The 22,107-nt window shown below is 34.6% G+C and overlaps 2 protein-coding genes across 3 annotated transcripts in view; one reads left to right on the top strand and one right to left on the bottom strand.

The window, feature by feature from the left end:
• The window catches only part of LOC145243933 (uncharacterized), a 409,975-nt gene that overhangs the window by 264,238 nt on the left and 123,630 nt on the right, over positions 1-22,107 (bottom strand). The gene's annotated exons all lie outside the window — the stretch shown is intronic.
• LOC145243932 (uncharacterized) lies at positions 11,932-14,606 on the top strand. The gene has a single exon (XM_080107057.1). It carries the CDS (start codon positions 12,107-12,109, stop codon positions 13,790-13,792), a length of 1,686 nt encoding a protein of 561 aa, XP_079963183.1. The 5' UTR covers positions 11,932-12,106; the 3' UTR covers positions 13,793-14,606.

Here is a 22,107-nt window from a genome sequence, read left to right on the forward strand (position 1 = left end):
GCCGATAGGATTATACGCATAATGATTACGATAACTGCTAATTGCTGCACCCGATGATTAGAAAGATTTGTTTTATAACGCAGATGAGAGGAGATTAACCGTGGATGTGACGGGTGATTACAAAAGAAACAGAAAAAAAACAAAAAACAAAGGCTGTAAATTTTAAAGTTGCGTCCATTCAGTACACCGTGTTCATGACTAACGGCCGACTCACTGTAACACAACTGAGAAAAAAGACTAAAATGTATTTCAAAAGTTCTTTCTTTATTTAAAAATAAATTTTTCAATTTAATGTTTGATATTATGGTACTTATGCACTTATTGAACCATGCTGAAATAATAACGTTATTGTTTAGAAAGCCATTCTTAACATGGTAGAGGGGGCGTTTTTTTTTTGTTTGTTTTTTTTTTTAACTATTCTGTACTTTCACCTAACAATTTAATAATAATAATAATAATAAAAAGATATCGTAAAGATTTAATTTAAATTGAAAAAACTATTTAAAAATAGCGTGGTTTAATAAGTGCTCCCGATATTATTTTTAAAAACAAAATATTGATGGATTTACTTTTTACGTGTTAAAAAAAAAAAAAAGGTGAAAAAAAAAAAAAAAAAAAAAAACCTAGCAGGGAGGCCCGATGTTATCCGGGATTGAATGAGGATCAACGAATGTGCCACCCTGCCATACTTTTTCGATTGAAATCAGTGAAATCACCCATTTTTTCAATCAAATCGACTGATCGCCTGCTCTTGACACGTCTCTTCGTAGTGGCTTAGTCTACGATACCATTGTATAGAATCTTCTGTTGATTTGAAGTTTAAAATACAAAAGTCAAGTATCATGGTTCAAATGTGTTCTAAACAGAAACATTAATTTCGAACACGTCCCTGTCTTATCAAAGAGCCAACTGTTGATTTTATAGGATGGACCTTTCTGCTTGTGCGATGATAAAACTTTTCAAATACACTTGTGATGTTTGGTTGTATAAAAGTGTTAACTTCGGTTAAATCGGTTTGTTCCTTCTTTAATCGGATTGTTTTGATTATCGATACTTATCGGAAGCATTCTGATACAAAACCTACGTAAAAAACACACCCAGACACATCAAGTACGTTTATGTAAAATTTAAAAATAAATAAATAAAAAAAAATAAATCGGCCCAACTGTTTTGGAGTCCATAAGGTTACTAACCCCCCCCCCAACACACAGTAGTTCCTTTTATATAATAGTAGATAGATTACTAAACCTTTCATACGTAATAGTTCATCTTGTATATATGCTGTAACAGAAAGACTTGTTTCATAGAATATATGCGAGTAAAAAAATGAATAGATAAAAAATAAATGACATGTATCCGTTAATATCTTCTGATAAGCTAGATTTGCTTGGAATGTGCCATAAGAGAAAAAAAGAACCATTTTTTTTTTTGTTACTCTGATTTAAACTTGGTTTTTAAACATGTAAAAGAAAAACTATTTGTGAAATTTGATTTAAAAACATTTTTAAATCAATAAACACTAATATATATATTATATAAATATATATATAATTTTTTTATATCTACAGACACTAGTGTTTCATCCTTTCAGAGTCATTAGTGTAGGAAGCCACAATAGCCGCTGGTCGAGGGATTCGAACCCAGCCGTGAAGTCAACTCTGACTCCATTAGCAAGAAACATGACCTTAGGGCCAGCGTCAACTGCAATTAGAATTAAGTGAAATTTTATATCTATAAAGCCAAGTACAGGCATAAGTGTTATTGACAACGATCTACGGTGATCAAGACGATTGAGAAGTCACGATCTCGCACAAAGTTCAACTGACCAACTTTATTTCACAGACAGCGCGCAATAGTTAAGAACTTATTTCTTAAAGGAGCGATGCATAGTCACGAATCACATAAACGATTTTTGAATTCTTCAGTTATGACCAGTCACCCTTTATAATTCCATCTCTTTGAAATCATCCAGTGTGCATGAAAACAAGCAAACAATATAAAAGATACAGAATTTTGGCCAATATCTATGATTCAAAAACTGAAAACAGAAATAAATATAAGTCTCTTTTTTCTTTATTATAGACGTACACGGCACAATCACGTTGACACACTGGTTCTTGCTAGATCACTGAAGTTAAGCAATGATAATTGATCACTTGGGAAGGCTAGGTACTGTATGTACCGCGCTGAGTTGTAGAAATTTCCTGGTTGATATCTAGGGGCGCGTTTAACTCACGGGGGTAGATATGGGTGACCATTTGGTGAATACCAGGCGCTGTACATGGGAGAATATCAACACCCCCTACAAAAATTAACTAAAAAAACTAACGTTGTCAAAATCATCTCCCGTAACCATGATATACATAGAACTTCAAATGTAATACTCTCTAGAAACTTCCTCCTTTGGAGGATGGCAACTAAACAAAGATGAATTACTGTGCCAGGCTAGAATTAGGTGTCGTACGTAACTAAACAACCCCTCTAGATGTATTATTTTTGTAGAAGCATAGCTGGTGACAAACTAGTGTCTTGTCATATGAATGGTTCAGGCCACCTGTTGCACTTAATGCTATAAGACTAAGAATGTGCAGCAGACGTAAAACGGACTACTAAAAAAAAAAAAAAATAAATAAATAAAATAAAAACTTTTCTTACTTAAGCTAAAAACATACTGGAAAATGCTAGACAAACCATAATTTCGGATTAGCGAATGAATAAATAATAAAAAAAAAAAAATCCCGTATTTAATGGCAAGGAGGTAATTGCCCTGGGCTCCTTATCAAAACGAAGTTCTTTATAAAACTGTATTAATTGCATTTCCTTTATCGGGAAGATATAATTAACCTCATCAGGAAAACCGTTAATTGACGCGCTAATGAGTTAATTGAAAAACACCATTGAAACGAAATATTTGGAATCTCAATTAATTTAGATGTCTAAGACACCCATGGTTTTCGAAATGTATATACTTAAGATAAAATAAAGATCAGTAACCATTCCGAAATTAATCGGTTAACTTTTTATTTATATAAATACAATTAGAGGAATATCCGTCTAAGGACAGATAAAATAATTTCCCTTACGAAGATGAAAACTCAGGATATAATGATACTAAACATTATCTTTAGAATCCTTATTCCAATTTCGATCAAAATCCATTACATGATTTTTCATTCTAGAAAATGTCAAAAATTGAAGTCTTAAGAAATTGAAATTTAGGGAATCTTGCTTAATATTATTAATTTGATTATGAATTCAATTTAATTTTATTATTTGATTATGAATTCAATTTAATTTTATTATTTGATTATGAATTCAATTTAATTTTATTATTTGATTATGAATTCAATTTAATTTTATTATTTGATTATGAATTCAATTTAATGTAAATCTGAAATATTTCAATTTTCAAATGAGAGGTTGTGTTCGTCGTATGTCCCATAAAAGCCCTTTAAAATTCTTCTTAGAAACTGAATATGCATAAATTTATGTCTAATACCTATTTGTAAAAATTTCACAAAAAATTTTTACTCCATCTCCACAAAAATAAATTAAATTTAAATATAATCCACATTAGTCACCCTTATACCTAGCGGCTGTGTTCCAAAATTCATAATGATTGGTTAATTAGTTTATGAGTGAATCTTGTGGATCTAAATATATAAACATATGCACATACCTAACTTTATATATAGAGAAAGCCAATTCGTAGCTTCTACTCGCTCACCATTCTTTGTCCCAATTTTTCTTTATTTACACCTCACCCCGAGGCCATTCAAAAGGTGTGGGTCAACAGAAAAGAAAAGTGAGGTCGACAGAACCGTTTGAGGATATGAGACTCAAAGTCCAGGAATTATTAGGAAAATCCTACAAGAATTTCACCAAGCTTTTCTAAGAGATTAATAATTGTCTATGCCCACAACTTCAGTCATGTCATCTCCACTTTCAAGTAATCGCCATAATAGAAATAGGTTAGTCTTTAAGGTTTTTGATTCCTTGATAAACTCGTTGGGTGGGAGGGGAATTTAATGCCAATGCACACTATTTATTGCAAAAGATTCATTGTGCACATTTAACTGAACACAAGGTAGGGTTCATACCTTTCTCAATAAAAATATACCCGCTTTGATTTCTTTGTTTGTGACATATCTATAAAGACAATCATGCAGCAGAAATCGTCCAGAAAACATACAAACGAAGCAACATGATGAATCATTTTACAATATGTCTTGCGTCTTTCTGTATCAAGTGACCTACAAAAAGTGTGGATATATCATAAGACAATCAAAGCTATCAAATGAGCAGATTTTAAGATATCAGTAAAATCTATGAAATTCTAAACGGAGTTTCCATAGGAAATCGCACCAACATAAAAAAATAAATAAAAAAATTAAAAAATGAATTCTAAATGAATTCTCGATAAAATTGAGATATCATCGAAAATTTGGATCATAAACAAATAGTAATTTTCAAAAATCCTGCGTTGTACTGGTTTTCTATATTACAGATTTAGATACATTTGAAAGATGAAGACTTATTCCATTAGAGAATGACCTTTAACAAAAAAAAAAAAAAAAAAAAAGCTGATGAATCTTCATTCTTATATTCATTTATATCCAGGCATGACGAGTCAGAGTTGAGGAGGCAGTCAAACCTTTTAACATTTCGCAAGTTGAAATCGGAGTCTACCGTTTGGGTTATTTAGTCTACAGTTTTGTTTTCCATTACGGATCACTTTTAATAAAAAAATTTAAATTTTGTTCATAAAATGAATAGGAGGTGGAGGGGGGGGTTCAATCTTAAACAATATGTCCCAATAAATGCCTTCTGGCTATACATATCATTAAACAGCAAGAATCATGGTAAATGAAACAATCCAAAGTAAGGAATGCTGTGCTCCCCTGGAGTCAAACCATTATATATATATATATATATATATATATATATATATATATATATATATATATATATATATTAGTGGCCTGGCAAGGTTACAGGGGAGATAACTGAACCGAAGCAGCAAAATTGAAGCTGGCCTGCCAGATACTATATATACAAATGTAGGCAAATTTGGGCATATTTTATTGTTTGAAAATATAGGTTATTTTTTACCAATTGTCATAAAATTTTAACCATAGAATAGTATTATAATCTTCAAAACGCCTGCAAATTTTCATGTACTTTCATCCCACAGAATCAAAGATATGAGCATTTCAATATTCAATTTGGTTACCAGTATAGATACCGTACTTTAGAATAATTGCGCCAACTAAAACAAGCGCTCTTTATATGCGTGGTTGCCGAAAGAGCACTTTTAGCTAGTTGGTGCAATTACCCCCAAAGTACAGTATATCTAGAGACAAGCCACCTTTTTTGGCAATTTTATAAGTTCCAAATCTCAGTGACTATTGAGCAGAATAAATGAATGAATTGATAAATGAAGGCTCGTTGAAAAGGTAATGACTTAAATTGTGTAGGCTATGTGACATTTGCCATTAAGGTCGCACATTAAGAGGATAATCCACCATCCAGAGCCTCCTATTTTTGGCATTTTTACAGTCATAGAGTGTTTCAATCATAGTCATTTGTTTTCCTAGTTTCGTCTATGAATTACAAAATATCTGATATTTCTTTAAAAGCTCTGGCTTTCATGTAGTGGAAACTAAAACTTGCTGCTAAGGTTTCAAATGATCTAAAATAACAGCAAGGGGAGACTTGATTCCAAATTTTTCTCATATTAATATATCTCCTTTTTAGTTTTCATACATAAAATAAATTTCACAGCGTATAAAGATTTTTTGATACTGGAGATATTCATAATCGTACCTATTTCCAAAAGAGAGGAGATATAACATATGAGAAATATTTGGAATCAAGTCTTCCCTTGCTGTTATTTCAGATCATTTGAAACCATAGTAGCAAGTTTTACTCTCCCCTCCATCAAGGCCAGACGTTTTGGGGAAATATAGATATCTTGTTTCTCATACCCATTCTCATTAATAGTCCACCATTAATTCACCCATTTTTTCTTTTTCATTTCTAATCTAGATGTTCTCAAGTCCGTTTTAACATTATACCACAGCTTCCTTTAGTTTTGACAGACTAAAGATACCCACTGTAAGGGTGTCTGAGCCTGGAATTTTTGTGGTAAGAGTGCACAATCTCCAACCACACCTCTCCCGAGTAAGCATTGTTGCATATCAGTAGATGTTCAGGAGGACTGGAAACAATGCCAAGATAATCGGAGAGCACATAGTGCCTAGAATTCCCAAATCGTCACGCATCTGGTACTAGCCAGGCTCAATGTTGCTCAACTTTGGTGATCTAACGAGATATAAGATTATTTACATATACACCGTTAGAATGCCAGTTTTTCTTTTCTGATGAGAAGCATTTAACTTTGAAATGCTCTGGCGAAAAGAGGTTCCTTGTCATTTTTCCTCTCATTTGCGTCCTTATTAACCTAATGATTTAATAAAGTTATAATCCTCATATTTGTAATTTAATTTATATATAAAACTTTCCAATTTTTTTTAGGAACATGTATTTGCATCTGAGGAGTTGTTTAGTAGTTTTCAGTTATTCTGGTTGGTTGGTTTGGTTGTTTTTGTTTTACGGCATATCAACCCTTTTCAGGTTATTTAATGCCGAATCCAAAGATTTCGAAGAAAAATTTTTTCATAGAATATATTTGTTGTTTTCGAGTCGGTTTCTATTTAACCCATAGTCGAGACCCTAACAGGTATCACCACTTCGGGTCAGAGTGGACCTGGGAGCAATGGCAATTAAAGGGTGGCTCCACACTCCCCAAAGCCCGCAAGCTGAGGCCTCACCACTGGATATAGTTTAAGGTCATATCCAGGACCGGGGAAGAAAAAAAAGAAGGGGGGGGGGCTATTGCTTTTGTTTTTGGTTTTGTAGAATATAATTAAGCTTTACAAAAGAGAATAGAAAAACAAAAAGGAACATCAATGTAGGTGCATTTCGTCTCAGGAAGGCAATAGACAGCCTGATCTGGTACACCAGTTTTCAGTTATTCAACGAAACACGTGTAATGTGTAGTACATAAAATGAAAATACTTATGAGTGTGAATTAAATGCATCTTTTGGTTCTGGAATGCAAACAAGATTGCTCAATTACTTGTGCAAAACTTTATTCAAGGCACATTATACATTTTAATCTTCCATCGATACTTTTTGTTTTACAGGAATACTAGAAACTGACGATCAGACTATCAAAAGGTCGGCTAATGAATCTGACACATTTGGTTTCTTTAACCCTGCAAGTTTACAATGTTTCCATTCACTGAAATTATGTATGTATATTATATGAGAGATTTCTACTTGCTGATGAAAGTTTAATTTTGTGGCATATGCTTTTATTTGTAATTTAAATTTGACTTTTTAAGGACTTTTGGATTCTGATCTATTTGGATTTAATAGGAATTTTATACTTGCTAGGATGATGTCATCCAACATGGTAATAGTGTTGGGACGATTAATCAGAAATCGGAAGATTTGGGGTTATCGGAATCGGTATCGGAAAAATTGATGCCTATTTTCCCACTGCCAAAACGATTCTTTTGTCTTTTTTATTTGATTAAAGTAAAATCTTCCATTGCTGGTAATAATGATAAAATAATAAATATTTACTGATTTTAAATACTAGTGAAGCTAAAATCGATAGATCATCCTCCACGAGTGTATTTTGACGTTTAGGAAAATATCTACACATTTAACATGTGTTTCTACGAAAATCGGGGAAAATAACAATCTTACAGTTAAATAACTAGAGATTTATAAAGAATCGGAAATTGTATTGGAATCGGAAATTTAGCACGGAATCGGGAAAAATATTGGAATCGTCCCATCACTACATGGTAACCTAACAAGCATCATCCTAGCGAGTATAAAATTCCTACTTGTGAGACATCGGCTTGGGTTCTTGTTGCTTGGATGGTTGCTTGGTTGTTTTTGTTTTACAGCATATCAACCCTTTTCAGGTTATTTAATGCTGAATCCAGTGATTTGGAAGAAAAATCTTTTAATAGAATTTTTTTTTTTCAAGTCAGTTTCTATTTAACCCATAGTTGGGACCCTAACAGGTACTACCACTCTGGGTCAGAGTGGACCGGGGAGCAATGGCAATTAAAAGGTGGTGTCACACCCAAAGCCCGCAAGCTGAGGTCTCACCATCGGATATAGTTTAAGGTCATATCCAGGACCTGTTGCTTGGATGACTACACCTCTTGTTTGAGACAAAGTACATTCCATAATCGAATTTCGCCATGGTTTGCTTGATCTGTATTAGTTAATAGACTTTATTGCGTGTAGTGCAGTTGCTCAAGTGGTAGAGTACTCGTTTCGCATGTAAGAGACTCAGATTTCGAATTCCGAGTTCAAATGTGTTCAACTGATGAGCTCAAATGAGGGAAAAACTCAAGTCTCAGACTTCCAGTTTGTTGGCTGCCATGGTTCTTGTGAGTTGTAACATTGTTTGACTGTGGAAATTGTGTGTGTGTGTGTGTGTGTGCGTGCATCTACCCCTCTCTTTTAGACCGTTTAAAATAAAGACACGGACTTCAATCTTCTATGTGACTGCTTACCACACAGAGGATTGATGAGGAAAAAAAGGAATTCCCGATGAAGGTGAGATATCATCGAAAATTTGGATCATAAACAAATAGTAATTTTCAAAAATCCTGTATTGTACTGGTTTTCTATACTACGATTTTATACATATTTGGAAGATGAAGATTTATTCAGTTAGAGAATAACGTTTTCAAATTTCAAAAACTGAAACCAGACGTGGTCGAACATTTTAAAATTTCAAGAGTTAAAATTGAATGTTGAACTCCATAAACCTGATTATATTTGTCTGAAGCCTGCCATAGTAGTTGTCATAGTCATCGTCGGCAACAGGGGTCCCAGATTGACAAACGGAAAGAATGGCATACAATTTAAAAAAATTTGTGATTTACATAATTTTCTTTTTGTTTCAGATGGACGCCAGATCATCATCTTTCAAATACAATCAAATCTTAGCAGATAAAAATAACCTGAAATTATTATAAATCTCTTGAATTCTTTTGGATAGAAAACGGAAGTTTGAACATTTTTAATTTTAAGAGTCGGAATTAAAGTCAAGCATTTGGACTATAAACTTTTCAACTCTGTATTTCAGACATTTTTTTTTATCTTCACTATTAACAGGGATTATCAAATTAATATCCATATTTATAATACTTTTTGTTTACATTTAGAAGTTGTGATGCAAGAAGGTTCCATAATCTTTTTTTTTAACTCTACATCTAAAACATCTGACTCAGAGTTTGTGAGCAGTAATAAAATTATCTTTTTTTTTTTTTTGCTGTAAATTATGACAGACACTGAAACCATGTATAACAAAAATTAAATGAATTGACTATAGTGTAGGGCGACTTAAAGGCTCCCTTTTCATTGGCTACTACACAAATATAAGGGAGGGCGACGCTCATACCTAGATCATTTCATTTACCCATTATCCTCACCTTATAATGTTGAGGGGTTAGCAAAGAGCTATCAAGTAGAATTCTTTTGATATGATTGAATCATGTCTCTCGGTCTAATAGTGAATGCTAACCATTAAGCAAAATTAGTTGATAAACAATTTTTATAGTATGGCATAATAAACTGGAAGGAAAAAAGAAACAAAAAAAAAAAGGGTTATTCCAGCCCAATTCATCCAGCCCCGACACACCCCCTCTTGGATTTTTTTCATATTTACACCATACAAACTTTGGGTTAAAACTAAGAGAAATCTGCAATTTCAGCCCAGTTGGATTTCAGGAACATATTTTTTTTCACAGTTGGTTTCGGCCTGGAAATCAAAAATTGCTATCTCATGACGTAGAATTTTCGACCCCCGGCGTTTTACAAAATTTGCATTTTTGTTGCAAAAAATAAAGCTCTGGAGCTAAATATTCACACATATAAGGTTTTGAGGGCAAGGAATCCAAAAATCATGGTTAGAAAGATGGCAAATGAGAGGAAGTACCTTATTTTTACCATTTTAGGTGGTGCCGCAGCACTTTTTTAGAGCTTGTTTGGGGCGATATTTTATTGAGAAAAAAACATAACTGTGGTGCTTTGCCAGACTTCTCCTTTGGATTTTTAAAGTGACAATGGGTTGGAAATTACAAAAATCAAATAAAACCTTTCGGCATATTTGACATTTCCAGACACTAAAGCCTCAAAATTGGCATTTTTATAAAAATTTAAGGATTTTTTGGTGAATTTGGCAACAATCTAATCTTAAGTTATGATCAATATCTAGAGCTGAAAAAAGACTTAGATCGACCCATTATAGCCCATTTTCATAATATAATGTCAAATTACATCATATAAAAGGATATGGACCCCTACTTCACAGTCAAAATGGACAAAATATACCCATACCCTCAGATTTGGCTGTAATTTCCTGTGCAGATAGACAATATAGAAACTAAGAAATCCTGAAAATTTGAGCATCTAATTCCAAGCGGTTTCCGATTTAGAGCATTTTTTGTTTTCGTTTTTGCTGCATAATGTGGCGCCCAGGATAAATTTTGTGATGTCATTTCTTTGAATATTTTCTGATTGAAAGATCCTATGGCTCTAAAAATTTGCACAGGTAAGTATTTTGACCCAAGGAATCCAAAAATGGCATCAGATTTGCTAAAAAGTGAATCCTTATAGAGATATTAAGGGTTTTTGGATTTTTTACCCACATGCCCCAAAATCCAATAAAAGAGGGTGTGGCTGATATGGTAATGCATTTTTTTTTTCATATATTTTTTCTAGACACAATAAATTACCGCTGGACCAAAAATGTTAAAAAGTTCTTGTTCCGTTCACTCACAGTTTCTGTTGAAAGTCAGGTCTATTTTCGATGATAATGAAAAATATTCCCTTCCCTATTAGATGTAATAATTAATTTAGACATTTGCTAAACTGACATCATACCTTAATTTTGGAATAAATTTGCAAGTAAGCCAGATACTAAAAAGTTCTGATAACAATTTCAACAATTTCACAGGCCTACAGTCTTCAAAATTAATTGATAAGGGTTGAAAACACCAAGTTATGATAAAAGTATGCTATTTTTTTAATAAGAAACTAGTAATAGGATGGTAAAAATCTTAAACTTTTAGTACTATCTCAATCCAACAATTTTTATTAGAAAACTTCTTCAGAAACATTTTAACCCTCAAAATACCACAGTATTTTGATCCAACTTTTAAAACTTTCGTCTATATCTTTCTGAAAATGCAATTTTTTGCTCAGATCTTCCAGCTTCCTGAATATTTTTAACCTATCATATAGTGTCAAAAAATCATAAATTTACAAAATAATTTTTTTCAGGGATGTCCTTGAGAGTAACCCCTATAAAATTCTTAAGAAATTCCAAAATAATAAAAGTGACCTGATCTAAATGAAATGATCTAAATTATTAGCCTAATTTCCAATTTCAAAAACGATTCTGAAAAAAAAATGTTAAACTTAAAAGAAGTTAGAAGATACAAGTGAAACAGAAGGAAGTGACAACCAAGACCTTGAAAATGAGTCGCAAATTGAACAAAAGAGAGAGAAACTGAATGACAGTCTAATGATGTTTGATATATCCCCTATAAAAACCGGTAGAATGCAGAAGCACACAAAAATCAATATTGTCAGAGAGAAATTAGAAAGAAACTATGAAATGCAAGTAGAGGCAGCTGCCAAAGTCCTTAACATCTCTAGCCCTGAATTAGGAAGCCCTATTAGCAGCCAAACGAGTCAAACGGATTTAGTGGCAAAGGCAAAAGATTATGATTGTTTGTTGGATGCAATGAAGGACAAACTTGAGAATAAAGAAATGAAAACCAGTGAGAGGATCCAGTTGATGACTTTAGCTCCGGAAAGTTAGTCTCGAAAAGAGGTGTCTGAATATTTCAATGTCTCTGAATATATAGTACGTGAAGCACGGCAACTGAAAAAGGATCGAGGTATTCTTTCATTGCCACAGAAAAAGAAGGGGAGAGGTCTCTCAAAAGAGGTTATCAATTCTGTCTTGGCTTTCTATGAGGACAATGAATTTTCACGGTTAATGCCTGGAGGGAAAGATTTTGTGAGCATTGGTAATAAAGTTCATGTCCAGAAACGGCTCCTATTATGCAATCTTAAGGAGCTTTATGTAGCTTACAAAGAAAGCTATCCTGAACACAAAATAGGTCTTTCAAAGTTCTGTGAGCTCCGTCCAAAATGGTGCGTCACCGTCTTGACATCAGGTTCTCATTCAGTTTGTGTTTGCACCCACCATCAAAATACCAAATTGCTTGTTGACTGCTTTGTTTCAACTGTCAAGACTCAGCTCAGAAGGAAAGCTGAAGAATCCAGAGATGAGAGTGCTGCTAATGTACCAACTGAAAATCCCAATTTTAATATCACTTACAAAGATTTGATGGCCTTGGTAGTTTGCGACACCAATAGTCTTGAATGTATGGTCCACCGTTGTCCTAACTGCCCAGGTTTCCCTGCTCTAGAGAAGTATATCAGAGATAAATTTACTGAATTGGAAATTGACAGTGAGATGTCATATAGTCAGTGGGAGAGTGTGGATAGGACAATGCTACGGACACAGATGGCTGATGTAGATTACTTCATAGAGATATTGGTATACAATGTTGATAATCTAACGACCCATTCCTTCACAGCAAAGAGCCAAGCGCAGTATCTAAAAAAGAGAAGAGAAGAAATAACTGAGACCGAATGTATACTTCTCTTGGACTTTGCGGAAAATTATCACTACGTGGTGCAAGATGAGATCCAGGGATATCACTGGAACAAAGACCAGTGTACCATACATCCAGTGGTAATTTATTACAAAGATAACAATGGTAAACTTCAACAGATCTCATTATGCATCATTTCAGATGACCTTGAGCATGACACCTGTTTTGTGCATGAACTGCAAAGAATGGTGATGTTGTACATCAAAGAGAAATTTCCCTGGATCAAGAGTGTAGAGTACTTCAGCGATGGCTGTGCTGCCCAATATAAAAACTTCAAAGCATTTATTAACCTTTGCCATCACTCATCAGATTTTGGAATTGATGCAACTTGGGCATTTTTTGCAACTAGCCATGGCAAATCACCCTGTGATGGAATTGGTGGGGCTGTCAAACGCAAAGTTCTCCGTGCCAGCTTGCAAAGGCCAATAAAAGACCAAATACTCACTTTTCATGCTGTTGCAGACTTTTGCAGATCATCGATCACTGGTATCATGTTTCTAAAGATCGACAAAGAAGACATGGTTTCAGTTCGAGAGAAACTTCAAATGAGATATAAACTGGGAGATACTGTGCCTGGTACAAGGAGCTGTCACTATTTCAAACCAACTTCTCAGTTTACTATTCAGGGCAAGCAACTGAGTGCTGACACAACGATCTTTATCGACCATTCTTTCCTGGACATGCCTACGCCGCTAGATGAAACTCTGGAGTTGCTCAAATGCAATGACTACATTACTTGCATTTTTGATGGGTATTGGTGGTTAGCATTGATTGAGAGTGTCAACAGGGAAGAGAAAGATCTTACTTGCAAATTCCTGCATCCACATGGACCATCACATCAATTCCACTGGCCAACTAATAGGGATAGAGGCTATATTCCACTAAGCAAGGTCGTTATGAGAGTGCAGACCCCAAGTATTTCAGTGAATGGTAGAACATATTTCATCACCAAGGAGGAGAAAAATAAGACTCAGAACTATTTTGACAGATTAAGTCGATAGTTGGAGTTATAACAAATGTCTGTTTTATATTTGTTTGACAGTTTTTCTAATGATAAACTAGATTATGCATCAGTCTTTTATTTTCGACTATTTTTTTGTCCATTTTGACTGTGAAGTAGGGGTCCATATCCTTTTATATGATGTAATTTGACATTATATTATGAAAATGGGCTATAATGGGTCGATCCAAGTCTTTTTTCAGCTCTAGATATTGATCATAACTTAAGATTAGATTGTTGCCAAATTCACCAAAAAATCCTTAAATTTTTATAAAAATGCCAATTTTGAGGCTTTAGTGTCTGGAAATGTCAAATATGCCGAAAGGTTTTATTTGATTTTTGTAATTTCCAACCCATTGTCACTTTAAAAATCCAAAGGAGAAGTCTGGCAAAGCACCACAGTTATGTTTTTTTCTCAATAAAATATCGCCCCAAACAAGCTCTAAAAAAGTGCTGCGGCACCACCTAAAATGGTAAAAATAAGGTACTTCCTCTCATTTGCCATCTTTCTAACCATGATTTTTGGATTCCTTGCCCTCAAAACCTTATATGTGTGAATATTTAGCTCCAGAGCTTTATTTTTTGCAACAAAAATGCAAATTTTGTAAAACGCCGGGGGTCGAAAATTCTACGTCATGAGATAGCAATTTTTGATTTCCAGGCCGAAACCAACTGTGAAAAAAAATATGTTCCTGAAATCCAACTGGGCTGAAATTGCAGATTTCTCTTAGTTTTAACCCAAAGTTTGTATGGTGTAAATATGAAAAAAATCCAAGAGGGGGTGTGTCGGGGCTGGATGAATTGGGCTGGAATAACCCAAAACTTCAACTTGATATGTTTATGGAACTACAATAGAAACATGGAATTTTGCTATAAACATTGTTCCAGCTCTCCTAAATACTATCCAAGTCTAAAATAAAACCAGTCGTCACAATTACTTCCTGTTTATCATGATTTTGTTTTGTATCTATCACATTCACGGATTAATGTCTTATCACTTGAATCTTTATTTTATCCATCTCTTTCCCCTCCTACCCAGTTTTCCTTCCCCCCCCCTCGTCTTTCTACTTCGTTTAGCCTATTCTCCTCTCGGGATATACACACATAGGTAACTCAATTCAGCATAGATAAAGAACTAAAAAAAAAAAACACACAGATTTACTTCCCTTTATATAGCAACATTAAAACATGTATGGACATCTTGACAGCATTAAATGAAATAAATATCCATTTGACCTCTTCCTAAATGATTTTTTAAAAAACATTTTAGATATTATACATCTGAGGCAATGCTGATGACAAAAATATAAACTTTGTGGATATTTGGTTAGTAGTTTTGGACTTTTAGCTGAACATATAAACATACAGACAAATTCCCTTTATACAACAGATTCTACATCTATATGACAATTGCCATTGCTGGTTGAATATTACTAGACTTAAGGGAGGGGACAATGGTCGAGTGGTTAATGACACTGACTGACGATCTGGATGTTCCAAGTTCGAATCCAGTTCGTTCCACAAAAATTACTTTCATTTAGGATGTTGACAACCTTCACGTGGTCCCTTCCATATGAACCTGATGTCTTTCTAGAAAGAATTCTGATGAAAGAAATATTGGGGAAACAAAGGTCAACAATAGAATCTCCAGATTTATGTATATGATGATGACAATGATGATGATTAGATTGGACTAGCATCATCATCATCAGTTTAATGTCCGTTTTACATGTTGGAATGTGCTGGACAGTTTTTATAAATTGACTTACAAACGGATCTTTCTCTAGCCAGGTCTTTATCCATTTTTTTTTCTCTAGAGTCGCATCTTTATCACTTCTGCCTACGTTTTCCCTTGGAAGTTGAGCCTACTACCTCAACTGTTGTACATATACTAACCCAAAAAGTTTCATCCATTCTTTCAATGTGGCCATACCATTGAAGTCTCCTATGCTGCACACATCACCTTATACTGTTAAGGTTTCATTTTCCTCTGAGGTCATCAGACCTAAGCCGGTTTTTAAGACTCATTACATATATACTAAGAATACTTCACCCGGCAAATGAACCGACCATATAGTTAAGATAACATAGTATTTGAAACCCAAATAAGATTTCTGCGGCATAATTACACACTAGCTTATATGAGAAATGGCGCACTTTCTTAGGTTGTTGCTATGTCAAATAACACTAAGTTGGATACTCCATCATAAGACCCTAAAAATTCTTGTCCTAAACCTCAAAAAAAATAAATAAATAACACAAGGCGCACGCATGGTCTCTTACACTGTGTGTGAGATGACGCCACAAAAAATGTGAAGAAATGATGAATGTGAGAAGTATGAAGGGCCAACGTTGCCTTCACATTTTTGCCAAGTTTCAGAAAAATCTAATGGATGGAGCAAAAGTTTTGTAATTTTGGGGCATTTGTGACCCCATTTGAGCTCCTAGGAAGGCACGTTTTTTAAGCCCTAAAAGTCTCAGACGGATGCGAACAAGATTTTTGCCAGGGTCACCTGTACTGAATTTATATTAAGAACAATGGTCTCCACATTTTGGCCAAGTTTCAGGAAAATCTAATGGATGAATCAAACGCTGTGGGGCAAAAAGTGTCATTTTTGGTCATTTTTGGCATTTTTGACCTTTTTGAGCCTCTGGGGATGCCGAAACCCGGTGTAAATGGATAACAGTGCAGTTTCAGGCCTTGACACATGTATATTTGAGTTGACAACAGTGAAAAACCACTATATAGTCAGACATATCAAGTTTTTGTTGAGAAATATGAAAAAAGAGCCATAAAAAGAGGCGTTTTTAGCACTTAAAGTCTCTGGGGACGTGAACCAAAATTTTGCCAGGGTCACCCATATTGGATTTATATAAAGAACAATGGGCTCCACATTTTAGCTACGTTTTAAAAAAAAATCTAATGGATGGATCAAAAGTTATGGTGCAAAATGTGTCATTTTTTACCTCTTCAGCCCCTGGAGGCGCAACGGGAATTTTTGTAAAAATAATAGAGAGATAGCAAAGACAGAGAGAGAGAGAGAGAGAGAGAGAGAGAGAGAGAGAGAGAGAGAGCATAAAGAGAGAGAGAGAGCATAAAGAGAGAGAGAGAGAGAGAGCATAAAGAGAGAGATAGATAGCATAAAGAGAGAGATAGATAGCATAAAGAGAGAGATAGATAGCATAAAGAGAGAGAGAGATAACACAGAGATATAAGACAGAGAGATGACATGTTCGGTTAAAAACACCCTAATTTTTTTCTAAACATAGCTCAATCCCAGATTTAAAGTATTTTTTTTAACATGTATTTTGTGTTATTAAAGGATATAAGAAAAAAAAATCACATTCAGTACAATAGATAGTAACTGTATCTACCGAGAATTTTTACTTTCAGAAAAGGTGAAAACAAAAGTGAAATTCAAATAAAGATCTATTGTTCGCCTTCAACCAATAACAACTTAATTTAAAGTTCCTGCCATCTTTCCTGTTGAAATTCAATTCAATAAATCTGACAAAAAATAAAACGAACATGCTTCAATTGTAGGAAAAGGCTGGCAGAAATTTCCAAAAAAAGAGATTATAGTAGCTCAGCACGTCAAAATCCACCTTTGTTGCCTAGTTATTTCTTTTGGAAGCATATTCCAAGGTCCAGTGATCCTGAATGACCCACTTTCAATTCAATCAAAGTCAGCGTTGAAATAGTTTCTTATAGTGTGCTTCAATTGCCATTTAGGAAAAGGTGATAGAAATTTACATGGAAAAGGATACAGTAGTCCTGCACTTGTTCAAATTTCATCAGTTGCTGCAATACAACGTCTTCAATGGTTTGGGCATGCAGCTTGATGCCCGAAAGGGGAGCTAATCTTGTCTACCTTTCTGACTGGGTGGCACGAACGTATCAGTGGATAGAAGATGATCTTTATAACAGTCATTACAGATCAACAGGTGATCGGCCTTAGACAAAATTAAGATTGGTTAGCCATCTAGTGTGACCTTGCTCAGGGCTTCCATACATGGTTGCCATAATTTGGGGTTTGGTACATTTTGATGTCACCGCTTCGGCTTGGCTGATCTGGAGTGTGTGTGTGAGGGGAAGGAGATTTGGCATCAAATTAGCGCATCTATCTTTTAACATTAATTTAGTAAACAAAGATATTTTTTCTTTAAATAAAATTGCAATAAAAATTAAAAGAAAAAAATTTTATTTGATTAAAAAAAGAACTTAAAAATAACCGCGGCCAAACCGAAATGTTCTATCCCCATAATTTGGGATGTAGTACAGAAAAAAATCTAGCTCAACCTGATCAGAGAGAACATTGCAACAACTAAGAACAAGTTTGGGATCCCTTTCCCCCCTATGTAAAAATTTTAATTTATTAAAATATCTTGATCTTGTGGACCCATGGTGTAATGGATAAAGTCCTTGGTGAAATTCAGTTGTAAACGTTACACTTTTCTGGACATTGAAGGTTCAATCCTTAGTGTAGGCAACACTCAAAATACAATTGTAAATTACTTGGGACTTCTATCAGGTCATGGCTGATGGAACGGGGGCATGCTACTCATGTAGATTAAATAAAGGGTTCCGTCTGAAATTCCAAACGGATTCCCAGAGTTCGACTGAAAGATTCACAGAGTTCAATAAGATACACATGCAGAAGGTTGAAGGTTACATCAACCAAAACATTGTGAAAATAATCTCACAATGAGGACAGCAGTTTGATTATCAATCCTCATTTCAAAAATTCAGAAATGCAAAGATATCTGATCCGAGAATTTTATCATAGATGCAACAAAACTGTTCTTTCAAGCATATTTCATTGAATATATGATAGACATTTTGAACCTATTAGATTGGTTGATCATTCTGACTGACTACTTATTGGGTACGGTTCTGTGCAGCTCTAGGAGGTCCACCGTCCCAGACTTTACTTTCTATATTTGAGAAGGGGTTAGTTTATTAATAATTGCCATAAAGAATGCCGACAGGACTGCGCAGGCATTTTCACCTGTTGTGTGCTGGCTTTTCAATCTTCACCTTCTGACCACAGGGAGGGAGGTAAATGCTTACTAATTTGTCCGTTCCACTAGGAGCAAAGTGTATTATCTGCTCTGATGCTACACTTTCATCTGTTCTGTCCTCAGTAATGGAGAAATCTTTCTAGATTGAAGCAATTTTTATTTTTGTCAGATCCAAAATTTTAGGGAAAAACTGGATTTTCCACACACACACACACACACACAAAAGCCTTGTATCAACTCTGTCCTCATCGAATAGCAAGTAAATAGCTTTCTGAGAATAAGGTAAATAAACTTCTGAAATTCATGTTTGGAAATATCTTCATTTCTTGATTTTTTTTCCTCCGACTTTCAGTAATCGGGTGGAGGTGGTGGTGGTGGTGGTCATGTACACAATCCTTGTTTTTAGTCACTGATGAGAGCAAAGTAAAAATGAAATCTCTTCTGAATGAGGGGGGAGAATCTAGCTCCATAACTTTAAATTGAAAGAAAAATAAATATTATCCCAAACATGGAGGATTACTCCTATGACCGAAGACAAAACAGACACTACACTTTAATTCTAGCTCAAAGATCGGACAGTTAACATGTATAGCCTGATCAAATGCAGAAAGCACACATGTGAAGAGATCTTTTAAATGTTAAATAGAAGACTGTACATGTGCGTGTCTTCATTGTGCCAATCCATTTTTGGTGTTCATTGCTGGAAATGGGGATGGCTGAAGCATGCCGTGGACTTAACTGCTGATCAGCGTAGGTGGACCACCTTGATGCGGGATGTGGTGAACTCATTTGAAACCGACTCAACTTCTTCCACCCTAGGTGAATGCAGTTACAGTAAACTGAAGACCGAATTTGAATAGGAAAAGATCGCATGATGTCCTTCAGCAACGCCACTGTACATGACGGATTTCTTACAACAAAAACTGAACATAAACTCCATTTAGTTTGCAGCATCGTTTCTGAAAGATGGTTTTACCATTTTAGATGGGGATGGGGGGGGGGGAGACAACATATCGTAAATAATGTATCCAAGCAGAACTGTAAAGACAGTTGTCCTCTTACCGTGAGAGAAACAGAATACATCTTTGTTGTAATAAAATAGCAGGACAGACTATATACTCAAGCTTTTATCAGACAACTAATCTAGGAGAAGGAAAACACTGAAATGTCACAAATCTTTAAAACTAGCAATTCTACTTTGGAAAGAACCATTGAAGACAGAATTATAGAAATATTACTATCATCTGCCTATGCATCTCTTGGGGCTCTGGACTTGGGTTTGACTTAAACGAAGAGATAAATAATCCAGTATGGCTACTGTTGGATGGACTTCAATATAATACATATACATGAACTTTTCTACTTGAGCAGGACTTCCTGACCTTTGTGCTCTGGTTATACATGTGGACTCATTCCACTACTAATCTTTTTCCCTAATGAAGATAAGGTTGTTTTTAAATGTGAAAATGAGACGTCTTTCTATTCTGCATTTTTAGTCGCGTGCAAGCGACTATAAGTCACTCCGTCGGTCTGTCCGTAACACTGTGCTTGGCCTTTTTGGTTAAGATCAAAGGTCTGTTGTTAATACATGCTGTTCTTAGCTTTTTAAGCTTTTTTTTGGCCTTTTGGCCAAGATCAAAGTAGGGCCTTGTGCCTAATTTTGTTGTTTAAAAATCTTTTGTTTTTTACTTAATTGTATTTTCAAAATTTTAAAAGCAATAAAATATATAAACAAGATCAAAGTGTAGTATCTGTTCTTACTACATGCTGTACTTATGTTTGTAACTTTTCCTTGGCCACATAGCTAATATAACATTTCAAATTCCCTAAATCAAATAATTTTTGTGATATAAAGTGGGGGATCACTTTTCTGTATTAATTTAATGTAAAATGATCACCCACTTTACAACCAGTCAGTCTCAAAGCCATTCAAGTCATTCTGCAGATCATTCAAGTTGTTTTTGAAGGATTCCAGTTATTTTTTAAGCATTCAAGTCATTCTTAAGGTCATTCAATTCATCCTTAATTCATTAAAGTCATTCTAAGTCATTTACTTTTTATTTATTGAAGTCATTTCAGCCCATTTTTCGGTCATTTTAGTTTATCTTTAAGAATTTCATGTCAATCCTACATTCACGCATTCATTCATTACACGAAAGAGCATGCGACTAATGGCTATCGGCCTTGTTTTTTAGAGATGAAGGATAGGAAGTAAACAATGAAACTGAGCTATCAGTCAGATGCACCAATACGCTTGCGAAAAAGTATGACACCATATTTTCTACACTGGCTACAAGAAGGATAGTGGGATAAACTAAAGCCTAAAGGCTTCTGTAGATGAACTAGTCCAGAAGGAAAGCGTTGATATAACACAAATCATTGAATTTGGGACATAATACATTTGTCTCAAAGATTATTTTTTTAAAAAAAACTAGCGATATGAACAGACTCATACTCCTCTAATAGGGTGTTTCTATTTTTTATTTTTGTTCGAAATTTGAATATAAACAAAATATCGAATTAAAAAAGATTATAAATAAGACCTTCAGACGCACATCCCTTCAACATAGATCAAGTCAACTAACCTGACAAACAGCAAAATCCCACCTCTTAACTGTTAAGATCCATAAATGCCGGAAAGCCTTTTACTCCAAGTTTCTTCCCTTGAACTGCTAAACTTTGGATTTCCATCCCCGTTTCCTGCTTACATGACTGCACTAACCTGCAGAAGTTTAAATGTAATGTGAACAGACATCTCCTTGCTCAACTCATCACAGTCCCCTGTAAGACACATTCCCAAATAGTGGCCCTTTACGTTCCAAGTGGCAATACGCCTTGTTTGGAGTGTAAAAAGAGTAAAAAAAAAAAGTTTGGAACGCACAATTTTTGTGAGAGTCGGAGTTAGAGTTTAGTGTCAGCCAAATTCCGGATTTATTATAGAAAACAACATAAAGATAGCGTAAACAAATCTAATAGGAAAATTTTCACTTATTTTTTTTTCGTAACTGAGGGCTTCAGGACATTCATGTCTTTTCAAGGTTCTAGTACGTTTATCTTACAATAAATCAGCTTTGATGTGGGTAGGGGATTTACTATTGAAAACAATATAAACAATTAAATGCATATAATTAAGTGAAAACAACTTATTTTTACCCACAGCTGGAGAGGGAAGCTGCAGGTTCATACCTTTCCCCCCAGCAATGTTAGAGTGTAAATGATTACAAAAGATTTGAATTCGGCATTGCAGATTTCATAGTCTGTGATGGCATCCCTTAAGGCAATCACATTGTTTAA

The sequence above is a fragment of the Euprymna scolopes genome, chromosome 22 (genome assembly GCF_053919585.1).
Source record: "Euprymna scolopes isolate OS-2025 chromosome 22, ASM5391958v1, whole genome shotgun sequence".
NCBI lineage: Eukaryota > Metazoa > Mollusca > Cephalopoda > Sepiida > Sepiolidae > Euprymna > Euprymna scolopes.